Source organism: Lontra canadensis, unplaced genomic scaffold (assembly GCF_010015895.1).
Source record: "Lontra canadensis isolate GAN:19392208 unplaced genomic scaffold, GSC_riverotter_1.0 scaffold117, whole genome shotgun sequence".
Taxonomy (NCBI): Eukaryota; Metazoa; Chordata; class Mammalia; order Carnivora; family Mustelidae; genus Lontra; species Lontra canadensis.
In genome coordinates, this window is record NW_022631111.1 from 1,584,932 (window position 1) to 1,598,002 (window position 13,071).

General features: G+C 50.3%; 1 protein-coding gene across 1 annotated transcript in view; it reads left to right on the plus strand.

Moving 5' to 3' along the window:
* MARCO (macrophage receptor with collagenous structure) overlaps positions 1–3,437 on the plus strand; it is a 37,468-nt gene extending 34,031 nt beyond the window's left edge. The window contains exons 13-16 of the mRNA XM_032840911.1: positions 53–151; positions 673–717; positions 1,289–1,465; positions 3,163–3,437. Coding sequence (XP_032696802.1) covers positions 53–151; positions 673–717; positions 1,289–1,465; positions 3,163–3,293 — 452 coding nt within the window. The 3' untranslated portion in view covers positions 3,294–3,437. The remainder of the gene's footprint in view (positions 1–52; positions 152–672; positions 718–1,288; positions 1,466–3,162) is intronic.
* The last annotated feature ends 9,634 nt before the right edge of the window (positions 3,438–13,071 follow it).

The following is a 13,071-nucleotide window of genomic DNA, read 5'->3' on the forward strand; positions in this document are numbered from 1 at the left end:
CCCTGGAAACCAAGGCAGAACATCTGATGGAAGCGGTCTCTCTCCTCTCCAGGCCCTGAGGGCATGAAGGGACAAAAGGGAAACCCGGGCCAGGGAGGCCTCACAGGTGCACCTGGACTGAAAGGCCAAAAGGGAGAGCCAGGAGCAAAAGGTAAGGCCTCAGTCTGTGATTTATGGGCTCTAAGGAGGGGCCCTGTTGTAAGGAGCCTGGGAGTTTTCAGAACCAAAGGTGTAGAGGTTTATTGGCTCCCTGGACAGTTTCTGTGCTGGGATTGCCCTCAGCCCTGAGGACACAGAAGTGAATGAGGCACAGCCTGGGCATCCCGGGGGCCAGACAAGTGAACGTGTGCTTGCACGACGCCCAGCCGAGCCCTAGCCACCAGAGCTTCCCACAAAGGAGATGCCTCCCCTCCCTGTCTCCTACCTGTTCAGTACTCCTCAGGAATCTAGTTTAAATCCTCCCGCCATAGGACAGGCCTGTTTCGTCTTCTTCAACCAGTGGTGCTCAGTCCCCATGATGCCAGGTCACTGGCAAAGCTGGAGGAGAGAATCTGACCTCCCCGCCCCCACTCTCCTCCCCACCGCCGGCAAAGAAGGGTGAAGGGATCCTGGCTTGGTGTCCTTTAAATTGTGTGGGTTCTTTTTTTTCTTTTCTTTTTCCCCTTGCAACAGGATCTTCTGGAGCACAGGGAACTCAGGGAGAAAAAGGTCAAAAAGGTAATTATTATTTCTATTCTCTTTAATGTGTGCCTTTGAAGGAACTCAGTGCTTGAAAACTGTAGGTGTGGTAGGGAACAGACCCTGGTTCTCAGAGAAATGCCTCATTTTGGGAAAAGCTAACAGACTCATCCTTTGGCAAAGCCCGTCCATGACGATTTAGAGCCACAGCGCAACTGTTTTTTTTTTTTTTAGCTCCCATCCCCTCTCCCCTCTCCCCTCTCACCTCCCACCTTCCTTCTCTTTCTTCTTCCCTCCTTCTCCAAATCCTGCTCCTTCCCTTTCTCCCATTCTCCCTTCTTTCCCTCCTTCTATTTTCCCCTCAACTCCTCCTTTTCTTCTCCCCACAAGACAAGATGCGATGCAGCCAGCTGGGTATGCAGGACTGGCTGCAAGTGGACAGAGAATGCTGAGCCACATGCAGGAAGTTCCCGGCTCTAGTGACAGTCCAGCAGGGGGACTTACCCTACCCCCGAATAACAGAACTGCCAACCAGAAAAAGGCTGAGCCAGCAGCCACACAAAGCCCTAGGCTGCTCTTTTCCCCTCTCCCACGTGTGTCTTTCACCCAGGTGAACCATTACAGACCGTCAGGATTATCGGCAGTAGGAACAGAGGCCGGGCTGAAATTTTCTATAACGGCATCTGGGGGACAATCTGTGATGATGGCTGGGACAATTCCGACGCCACTGTCTTCTGCCGCATGCTGGGCTACTCCAGGGGAACAGCCCTTACCAACATGTCACCTGGTGAGTAGGTCCTTGGCCAGGAGCCTCTCTCCTGGAGGCTTTCCCTTTGGTTGCAAAGGACTCCATGAATTTAGGTTAAAAGAAAAAGATTGGTTTAAGCAACTGAAAAGTCCTGCTGGTCAGTGCCTTCTAGGCTGGCTGCCCCAGGACAAAGAGGATCTGGACAGCAAAGGCTTGGGTGGAGCTCTGGCTCACCTGGCTGGGTCACTGTCTGTGCAGCATAGAAAGCCAGAGTGCTCCATGGCCAAAGGTGTCTGTGAGTCATGGCTCTCTGAAGGACAGCCAGGTGCCAGTCCTAGAAGAAAAGAAAAGTTGCAGGGTGGGCAAACACAGGTGCTCATCTCAACTTCTGGAAACGGGAAGCCAGGACACGCCTTGCTGTGATCATTTTCAAGGAAAAGGTGCAAAGGGAAAAATAAACAAATCAGAGTAGGGAATTCCTTAAATCAGTTTTGGAAAGATGTCCTGGGGTGCTGGAGACTTGGGCTATCTCTTTCAGCAAAAACTTCAAACTTTCAATAAAGTAGCCAAATCCCCAGACTAAGACCATTTCTTTGGCCACAAGAGCTGACCTGGCAGGAAGATTAGGCTGCCTTCTCCTGCCCCAAACGCTCTCTGCCTTTACTCCACCCTACAGTGCCTACCTGGTTTTTAATCTAGGTACCAGTTGGCTTGTAAAACTCCTTTAAAGTATATATTTTCCTCCTATAGATTACACTTACATAGATCACTACACTGTAAACTGTGTGTAAATTACTGTAACCAAATACAGATCATCCTGGGTTTACAATGGGGTTACATCTCAATAAACACAAAGAAATTTGAAAACATTGTGTCAAAGATGCATCTAATACAAAACAGGTCACCTACCAAGTCACAGCTTAGCCTCATCTGCCATAAGGGTGCTCGGAACACCTAAACTAGAACATAGTTAGGCAAAATCATGTAACACAAAGCCTACTTATGATGAAGTGTCACTAGACCATGCCATTGACTGGATACTGTACTGAAGGTTACAAACAGCATGGCTGTCTGGATACGGAATGGTTGCCCTGGTATCATATGTCGGTTGTTTGCTCTCATGAGCACCTGGCTGCCTGGGAGCTTCTGCTGCCCAGCATCTGAAAAGCGCCTCACCCCACATCCCCCTAGCCTGGGAAAAGATCACAGTTCAAAATTCCAAGTATGATCACACCATCATAAAGTTGGAAAGTCATAAATCAAACCATGGTAAGTCGGAACTGTCCACCATCCTGCTGCTTTCCTCTGTGCTGTTGATCTGAAATTGATTATATCAGAGGAAGGGATTTGGAGGAACATGTGAATGCTTTCGAGCCAGAGAACGGCCTGGTTCAAAGGGCATTTGAGGAAGGTGGGTACAGCAGCAGGACTAAGCAGGAAAGAGACAAACACTGGGAAGTCCCCAGGAGGAAATTTCAAATAGTGCACAGACTAAGTATCAGTAATTATAAATAGGTGATATATCTCAATCTATCTTAATCAATCTCATCTAATCTTTGGATGAGACTTTTGTTAAAGGGCGGAAAGCAGAAGGGAGGCAGACTCATAGCAGGAGAGGAGACCGGCCATCAGCACCTGGGGCCCGAGTGGCTGTGAGGGAAATTGGCAGTGTACCCCAAATGTAAGTTGGGCGCTAATCCTGCTCCCCTCTTTCTCCCTGCTTTCCCTATATCCAGGCAGTGGGGAGATATGGCTGGATGACGTTGCCTGTCAGGGGACAGAGACGACCCTCTGGAATTGCAGAAAGAGCAACTGGGGGACCCACAACTGCAACCACAATGAGGATGCTGGCGTGGAATGCAGATGACCCCCCACAGTCCCTCAACCATACTGTGGCCGGAAGTGTCTGCAGGCAGGGACACTCAGCTCCCCTGGGGGAGGGCCAGCATTCTCTGAGGGGTTGCTCTGAGGCGGGGTCACTAATAAAACTCAAAGCATGACCTGGTAATGTCTTTGGCTGTGGCCGAACACATGAGTTCATACCTCCTGTCCCTTATTGATGGGCCCACTCAAAGGACACATTTCACTGAGTTCTCAAAAAGGGATAGTGGATTCTCAGCTTATAGCCAGGGAGAGGTGGGACTAAAGGGGTCCTAAATCTGATGTGGAAAGTGAAGAGTGCCAGTAGTCAGAATGATGCATGACCATCCCTGTCCCTTCTGCTTGAGCTCCAGGCCTGGAGCCCTTCACCAGCAAATGGGGAGGTGGGCGTGTAGCTGACACCACGTTGCATGCCTTTAAGCATGAAAGTGAGTTTTCTTGGGATGTGAGCGCCATTAATGAAAGGACTGTTGTCTATTTTATTCACCCCCATCTGGGGGCTCAGTAAACATGTATTTAACGAATGACCGAATTAAACCAAGAAGGTAGAGCAGCTCATGTTCTGAGCAACTCAGCTCCCCCCTCCCTTTCCAGGCTTCCCCAGGGTTCTATACTTTCTGAGTACAGTCTCATGTGCACTCGCGCGCTCTCTCTCTCCCAGCATCTTCTAATTAGTCTTCCCTGCACTGCCTTCACCAACAACCTCTTTGTTCTCCAGGCAGCCACCTGAGAGATCTTTTGAAATGACAAAGAAACCACCATAGGGATCCCTGCCTAAAGCCTTCAATGGCTCCCCATTCCCCAAGGCAGGGCGCCACACGCCACACACACTCTTCGCCTGGCTTGCAAGGGAGCGCCCCTGACAATCAACCCCACACATCCCTCTGGGAACCTTGATGCTTCGTTTCCTATGTTACGACCAGTATCTCCCACACATTACATGACAGGCTCTTGCTGTCTGTTTTCTGATTGATTCCCTAAATAAACGAAGGAAGGAAGGAAGGAATGCTGTACAGAGCACTCCACTTTTCTGCACTAGGATGGCTTCATAGTCTCCTGCAGCTGGAGGGCAGATCCTGGTGCCTCGTACTCTAATTATTGTGGCTAAGGACAACCCCCCCCCAAACAGTTTCCAAGGTGCAAAGGAATGGTGAATCTACTACTTGGTCTTTTGTAATTTATAAGGTTAGCTTTCAAAATAAACTCATGGAGCCCCGGGCGTACTAGGTGTTATAAATTTCAAAAGTTCATCTCTTCCTGCTGCCTCAACATCCCCACAAACATGTTGTGAACACCCAATCTGGGGAACCAAGTGTACCAGGATGATAAGATGGGCCCCTGCCACCAGCTCCCCTTCTTACCTCCCATGACTGTGACCCAGTGCTGGTCAAACACCAAAGAGCCCCAAGGACAGCCCCTCATGCCCTTTGCCTGTGTACCCACCCTGCCCCACGGTAAACGCCCTGACCCACAGGTTCTTCATTGTCTCTCAGCTCCCCACATGCATGGCTGGGCCTGGTGCCTTGGGGCTTTTCCCACATGGGAAAAGCCTCAGTGACTCAGCCTGCTTTTCCCACATGGGAAAAGCCTCAGTGACTCAGCCTGCAGTGACTCGGTCTCTCTAAGACCCCTGAGTTTAATAAGCTTTGTTTTCCTGCACCTCTCCTGAGCGCCCTCTTGTGGCTGCCCCTGCGTGACCGCCCCCTAAAAAGACTGGGAACTCTAGAGCATCACATGATATGATATTATTCCCATCCTAGAAATGAGTCAACAGAGTTGCAGCGAGGTTAAGTGATGCGGTATATGGCTCCAATCCACCACCTTCTCTCTGTGGCATTCGCAATGTGACTTTGCCGCTCATCATCGGAAGCTAAGTTTGTCCCTGGTTCACTCTCTGGGCATCCCCGGCACATTAGCAACACTGGTCCGTGCTAACCCACTGGGGGACAAGTGGGCATGTGAAGCAGGGTCCAGTTACCCCAGCTAAGGTCATCCGTCATCAGCCAGCCTCTAGCTGGCCGCAGTCCCAGTAGGGAGTTCAGTCAAGGCTAGTCAAGCCTGGCCCACATCTGAGGAACTAACTGTCCAACCAACCCATGATCTTGTGAACAACCACAGTTGGTTGTAGCTTAAAGCCACTAAGTCTGGGGTATGGTTTGTAATATAGCAATAACCGCCTAATGAAATTAATTTGACTAAGGACACGCAGCCCGGAAGGGGCAGAGAGGGATTTGAAGCCAGGTCTGTCCGATACTGGTAAGATTAAGAGATGATGGAGAGTTGCTGTCCCCTGCACCTCTGCCAGGCAGCTCCTCTCATAAGCTCTCAGGCCAAGCTAAGCTGAGAAAACACCCCTTCCAGAACCATGGGTGGAAGTGGGGTGTGGGGCACAGCACATAGTTCTATGAACACACTGGTTCTGTGGCTGACGGATAGCTGATTGTGGGCGCCAATGAGGAACTGGGTAAAATTAGCATGACAGCACCTGCAAGGGCCAGAGAGCAGACTGGGGTGGGGTGGGCGCCCTGGGATGTTCGGCCTGACCTCCTAACCTCTGCCAGACACTGCTGGTCAGGGAAGTAGTTCTCCTTCCTCCTGCTTCCAGTTCCCCTGGCTGAGACCCACAGGACGACACCAGCACAGGGCAAACTGTGCTGAGCAAGACAGAGATGGCAGGTGCTCCAAGACACGCCCTGTCACTTCCTGCCCAGCAGGGCAAGCCCGGAGAGCTTCCTGGCATCCAAGGGGAGAGACTTCTACAAGCACAGTTTCTGGAACCATATTGCCCCATAACAGGCTTCTACCTGGACAGTCGAGGTGTTCAAACTCTCTGGGTTCCTTGTCTATAAAATATAGTAACAATTGCTCTCTCTCAGAGTTCTTGTGAGGTTTAACTGAAATCATAAGTAAAGGGGCGCCTGGGTGGCTCAGTTGTTAAGCGTCTGCCTTCTGCTCAGGTCATGATCCCAGGGTCCTGGGATCCAGCCCCACATCCGGCTCCCGGCTGCTTCTCCCTCTCGCACTCCCCCTGCTCTGTTCCCTCTCTCCCTTTGTCTCTCTCTGTCAGAGAAATAAAATCTTTTTAAAAAGAAGGAGGAGAAAGAAATCATAAGTAAAAAAGAAAACATTTAACATAGTGCCTGGCACCTGGCGAATGCTCAGTGTCGGTTACTACTATCTCCAAGGTCCACCCCTTGCCTGGGCACTGCCCTGCTGGGCCCTGTGTTCCAGCAAGCAGGCTTTCTCGGGGATCTGCCAGCCACACCTGGCTCGGGGGGCAGGACACATGAGGACGGGATGTCCAGGGCCCCACGCAGATGGATCTGGCCGTGGGAGAGGCTCACGGGGATCAGACGTGTGAAAGACTAAAGGTAGGAGGAGCTGGATGGGGCAGGAGAGCCTCACCCCACCTGCCTACGGGACTCCACAGGGAGACATGGAGCGAAGACTGACCCCAGAGGCTGCTTCTCATGTTGGGTGGGAATAGCCAGGCCCCTAGACTCTCCCTCTGCCCCATTGGGTCCCTGGCCAGGCTGCTCGGGAAGTGCACGGCCTTGACCCGGAGGCGGAGGTGGATAAGGAATCACCACCTTAAGGCTGGAGCCTCCGTGGTCCCGCAGGTCAAGGGGAGGTACTCCCTTGAAGCTGGAGAGCTAGGAGCCCCTCTGTGCCTGCTGAAGATGGTTTTGGGGGTGGGGGGAACTATGGGATTTGGGATCAGATTCAAATTCCAGCACCAATGACCAATTGTGTGGCTTTGGGGAAGTCACATAACTTCTCTGAGTTTCTGTTTCCCCACCTGTAAAGGGGGAAATGATGATGACGATGATGATTAAAAATAGAAATAATATACGGCTTTGTGTGGAGTAACTGCAGCGCTCTTGGCACATACTGGGAACTGAATAACAGCAGCATTGACTAGGACAGCTTGACTCTAAGCTTCCTTTCTAACCATGTTTCCACACCCAGAACATCTTTCCTTCCTCCACCCACCACCTCAGAATCCTTTCCACCCTTTCTGGCCCAGTTTACATTGTACTTTCTTTAAGAAACGTTTTCTGACAGCTCCCACTCCAGAGAAAGCCTTCCTTTCACTCACTCCTGATAGATAGATAGATAGATAGATAGATGATAGATAGATAGATAACCCATCCATGTAAGGGAGGGAAAATCAGCACAAAATCCAATATCTTCTGAGGTGAGGTCTATTATTATGGTGGTTACCCTGATCTTATTTATTTTTCACAGCAACACTGAGTTGGAATGTTTCCTTATTATCTCCATTTTATAGATGGAAAAACCGAAGCTAGCTGAAGAAAATGAATTTTTTTTTTTTTTTTTTTTTTGGTCATTAAAATTCATCTCCAGGTCTTCTGGCCTGAATATTTTTTCCTTTGCACCATGCTGGACTCAAGAAGCATTCAGAAAATGTGCATTGTTGCAACACAGGAATCTGTATTAAAATCATGCAAATAACACCCCCCCCTTGTCCTTGGGGTTGAGGAGAAGATCAGAACTCAAGGAATTTGTTCATTTAAACATTCTTCAGTTTCCCTTTGTGGTAGAGTATCAGAGGTGAGTGAGTCCAGGAATATAAACCATCAGTTCACAAAAGAGAGACCATAGGCCAATAAACAAACTTTTTTTTAAGTTCATTCTTACCTTCAATAAAAGAAATGCAAAAAAAAAAAAAAAAAGAGAGAGAGAGAGAGAGAGATCATTTATTTGCATGTCATATTGGCAATTAAAAAAAAATCCTTGGTGTTGCTCAGAATGGCTATGGCCATTCACCCTTCCTTCCCCTCTGCCTTTCCTCCCACTTCCTTTCCTCTGAGTCCCACACACCTGGATCCAGCCAGCAAGATGGCACCGAGCAGAGTTTAGAACTATCCGTTGCCTCTCTCTGCTCTGTGAGCAGAACTGTGATTGTCCTGGTGGACTCCCATTTTTCAGCATAGCACATATATATCATGTGCGTGTATGTATGTAAGATGTATATATGTAATATATGATTATTTAAATGTATATGCTTAGGGGAAAAATTGGCAAGAAACACACTAAAATGTCTCTGTTTGGCAGGATTATGATTGATTACATTTTATATTTTTAATTTATTTTATCATTGGCCTTTATTTTATTTTTTTTTATATTTTTCCATGAGTTGGGGTGGTTTATCATGAGTATATATTTATAAGCAGAAAAGAAATTGTTGTTTAAAGGAAACAACAAAATACAATATGCATCAACAAAAAATCCAGAATCTTCCCCATCCTGGGCTTAGACTTTCTGTTCTGGTCCCCCTGTGTGCTACCGTGTGTCCCTTTGTGTCCTGGAGCACAGGCCCCCAGGAGGACAAGAGGCATGGGGCCCAGAAAACGTCTGTGCTGCATAGACTGTGAAGAGAAATGGGGCTGTAGCTGGAGGGAGATGGGGGGTACAGGGGAGGGCTTCATGTTTGATAACAGTCAGTCCTGTTTGTATGTTCAGGGGAATGGCCCTGTAGGGAGGGAGAAATTAGTAAGTCAGGAAGGAAGGCATAAATCAGCAGCTAAGTCCTTATGAGGACTAGAGGTCAGAGGGGTTATGAGCAATTGGTGGGAGGAGGAGAGCTCCTGGATGGCAGCAGGAAGAAAGGCGAAAATATGAATATGTGGAAGCCAGTGCATTTGGTGGTAGGAAGATAAAGGATTGGTGGATTTCTCATTTGATTACTTCTGTGCTCTCCAAGGGCAGGAACCAACATCAGTACCTGAGTGACAGGGGAAGGAAAGGGTGCTGGGGGGTCCAAGGGAGAAGGATATGACTCTGGGCTGGGGAGGGAAGGAGGGCCTTGGTGCCTCTACTTAGAAATGTTTAGGGTAGTCAAGCCGCCATCCACGGAAGGCTTACTCTGTGCCAGGCACCCTTTCTCTCATTTGATCTTCTAAAACAACCTGCAGGAGGCAGACCATAAATCCACAAAACAAGTTGATGGTTGTCAAGGTGGGGAAGGGATGGGCAAAATGGATTCAGGGTGGTAGGAGGTACAGGCTTCCACTTACAGGATGATGAAGTCATGGAGATGAAGGGAACAGCATAGGGAATGCAGTCCAGAGTACTATGATGGACTTGCATGGTGACAGAGGGTAGCTACACTTGGGAACATAGCACAGCATTAGAGACTCGTCCAATCATTACATACTACACCTGAAACTAACGGGACATTGTGCGTCCACCATACTTCAGTTAAAAAAAAAAAAACAAAAAACAAAAAACAAAAAGCAACAACAACAAAAAACCCCTGCAAGGTAAAGATTCCTGAAACCAGCGACTGATGGAGGAATGTGTTCAAGGTCACCCAGCCAGTAGAGGGGCAGAGGGCAGATTTGACCCCAGGTGTGTCTGATGACACAGATAAGTGGTCCTCCACCTACTCTTGCGGAAGATGCCTTTGCGGAGCCTCACGCCGTGCCTCCGCTTCTGCCCACTGGGCCCGACCTCAGGCTGCCGCTCAACCTCCCAGTCAAGTCCTGTTTCCTGAGAAACCAGCACATTCCGGGGGGCTCTCCTATATTGATTGCTGCCAAAGGGACAGTTCGGGGTGTTTTTGATGAGGGCCCCTCTGTACTTAATATTGAGCTGTACCTCTGCTTGCCTTTCCACTCACCACCACCCTGGTCCCAAACTCACCATCTCACATTTGCATTTTCCCCTGCGATTTGCCAGACCTTCACCTGTGCCTTCTATGAGGGAGTCACCCCCACAAAGATTAAAGACCCAGTTCCTGTCCCCTGCGGTGAGGGTCCACAGAAGGGGGGGCAGGGGGGAAGGCACAATTCTCTATTCTCAGTAGAGAGTGATGGGCTGGGCTGGCCCAGGAGTGTGTGTGTGTGTGTGTGTGTGTGTGGGCTAGGGGGTGGGTCTTGGCTCTGAACCCCAATCAGACCCGGGGTCCAACTGGTATTCTTTCCTTCAGTCCCACTCCCCAAATCTATACAGTAAAACCTTAATGAACACTCATGAACCAGATGTATGGTGTCTCTCCAGTAATTGCACTCAAAATCACATGAAAGGGAACACAAGAAATTTGCAAGTTTGTTAAGAGAATGTTAAGAGAATTGTTAAAATGGCATTTTTAAAAATCTGAATCTTCATACTGCGGTGCTTTGATAAGCCGATGAAAGCTCTTCTCTGGCCCTCCAGCCCTTTTGGTTGGGACTAGGAAGAGCAGAGCAGGAGCTCTGCAGGGGCTGAATGAGCACTGGTCTCAGGCAAGAATTTGGTAGATGCTGGGCGGTGACTGACCATTGCCGGTGGTGGCAGGACTGCTGTTGAAGAACAGTCTGAAAAGGGGTGGGTTTCAGGCCTCACACTTCCCTCAAACAGAACCTGGCTGCCTCTGGCCCAGGGCCTGCTGGCTGGACCCTGCTTTCCCTTCAGGGCATGAGGCCTGGGGGCTGGTGCAAGCAGAGGGGCTGTGGTTGGGGAGGTTGCCTTCTCGCTACGAGCACGCGGGGGCGCTGCAGGCCGTGCACAGCCTGCCAGGCGCCTGTCTCAGTTTCTGTCTCGCTCTGCCAGTGTCCTGAACTCCAGAGGCCACGGGTCCCGTCAAGGTTCCCTGGCTGGCTGTGCCACCTGGTCTGGGCCCTCCTGCCTCGAGAGAAATACACACCTTTTATCTGTGCCCAGCCCGGGTCCTCCACTCAACTCCTTCCTCCTTCCTTCTTCCTCATCCCCAGGAATAAACAGTCTACATCTGGCATTGGACAGAATCCTTTCGAAAGGGTGTCAACCTAAGGTCAGAACCTAAGCATCAGCCCCTTAGGATGTGGGGAAACTTCCATTCAGCAAGCACGGACTTTGAGCTGGCATCGTATGAAGTTCTTTACACGTGTTGATTCCTCGGAACAATCCCACCAGAGTCTCTAACTCAAATTTTACTGAGAAGACAACTGAAGATCAGAGAGATTAGGGTTATCTGCCCAGGGCCACACAGCAAGCTAGTTTTCTGTGGAGCTTTTGGTCTGCACACAAGCAGACCCAGAAATCCATGTTTTTCTCCTATACCTGCCACCCCCTTCCCACACCTGCACCCCAGGGTAAAGAATGTGGGCAGGAGGAAGTGGGCACTCCAGCAGGTGTGATGGGGGGACCTCCGAAGAATTTGGAGTAAAATGGATGGTTCTATAGCAGAAAAAGCACCAAACAGTCAGGTGACATGAGGTCTAGTCTCTACTCAGTTAGCTTCTGGATTGATTGTGACCTCCAGCTATGTCCTTCTCCAGTGCTCGATTCCTTGTCTGGACAAGGAAGGATGAGACCAGGCCATTGCCAAGCCCCCCCGCCATGTCTGAAAGTGTGTGCCTGCGGGACTCCCCAACTAGGGGCTTCATCTGAGGACTGGCCAGCGAGGTCAGAGAGAACCAAGAGGGGCTCATGCAACCTACGTCATGGTTGTGCCATCTGGGAAGTGGGGTCTGAGTCCCAGAGAGCCAGAGAGCCAGAGCCCCTGAAAAGTGCCCCCACCCAAGGCCTGCCTGATGGTGGCCAGTTGGTGTAAGAAAGCAGGGGAGCATGGAAGCAAATGTCCTCGCAAGCAGGCGCTCACCCATGGTCTTAGTGGGCCTGCAGCCACTGGTTTTGTCTCGTGCTCTTCGGCAACAGGAGATCCCCCCAACATTTGGCAGTTCCCCCTTCCTTTATAGGAAGCTCTCTCTCTCTCTCTCTTTAGGCTCTTTCTCTGTGAGTGTGCTGGATTTAACTCCATTCCAGCAAACCCTGCCTAGGCACACTGTAAGTGTCAGGCCTGTAACAGGTGCTGGGCAGGGAGAGGGAGATGTCCCATAGCAGCTAGGCCCTCACAAAGCTCTCAGTCCAGCTGGGGATAGAGAACCATCAGCACACAACTAGATGATCCCATACGGGGTCCAGGGACCCAGAGTGGGACAGTGAACCCGAAGGGGATGATGACGTTCAAGGAAGGCTTCCTGCGGAAGTCCCACTAAGCTGGGAGGGTGATTAAAATTGGCCAGACGACCAAGGCCTGGGAATAGGTGCCCTGGGAAGTGAGAGCTGGACGTGTGGGTTGTAGGGGCTGCACATTTAACAGACAAGGCCATAGCAGCCTAGCTAAGAGAGGACAAGGTCTGGAGCAGGGGCCGGGGCACAGGATGGATGTTGATGCCCAGACTGGGGGGTGGACCCCAGGCTCATTCCAGGTTGGTGTGCCCAGGAGGGTAGCTCTGTTATTTACCAAAATAGAGGATTCAGGAACAGGGCCAGCTATGGGAAAGCTTGAATCGGACCTAGGGGACCCCCAGAGGGTCTAATTGGCGTGGACAGAAGGGAGTTATCAGGGCTGCCCAGGCCTGCTGAAGAGGCCCTCCCAGGACCTCTGACGTGTGGGGAGTTCTCAGAGGCAATTAGAGCAATTCTGTGATGCTGACTGTGGCCCCTGCTGTCATTGATAAAAGAAGCTGCAATGAATTAGAAATGAGCCTCCTTTCTGGTGCTTCTATCCATTCACTCAGAGAGCCTTCCTAATCCCCATCTGTATGGGACCCCCCAGCCCCCACCCCGGGTTAGCCCAATCAGAGCTAGGACAGGTGAGCCAGACAAAAGCTCGGGCCAGAGGCAAAACTACCCTCCAAAGCCTGCAGTGCTCACAGGCTTACACGTGGGGACACTCAATTGACAAAGGTATAGAGAGCCATTCTCAGGCACCGTGCCAAGTACTGGGGATCAGGGGGTCAAAGTCATGATCCAAGACCCCACGAAGTTCACAG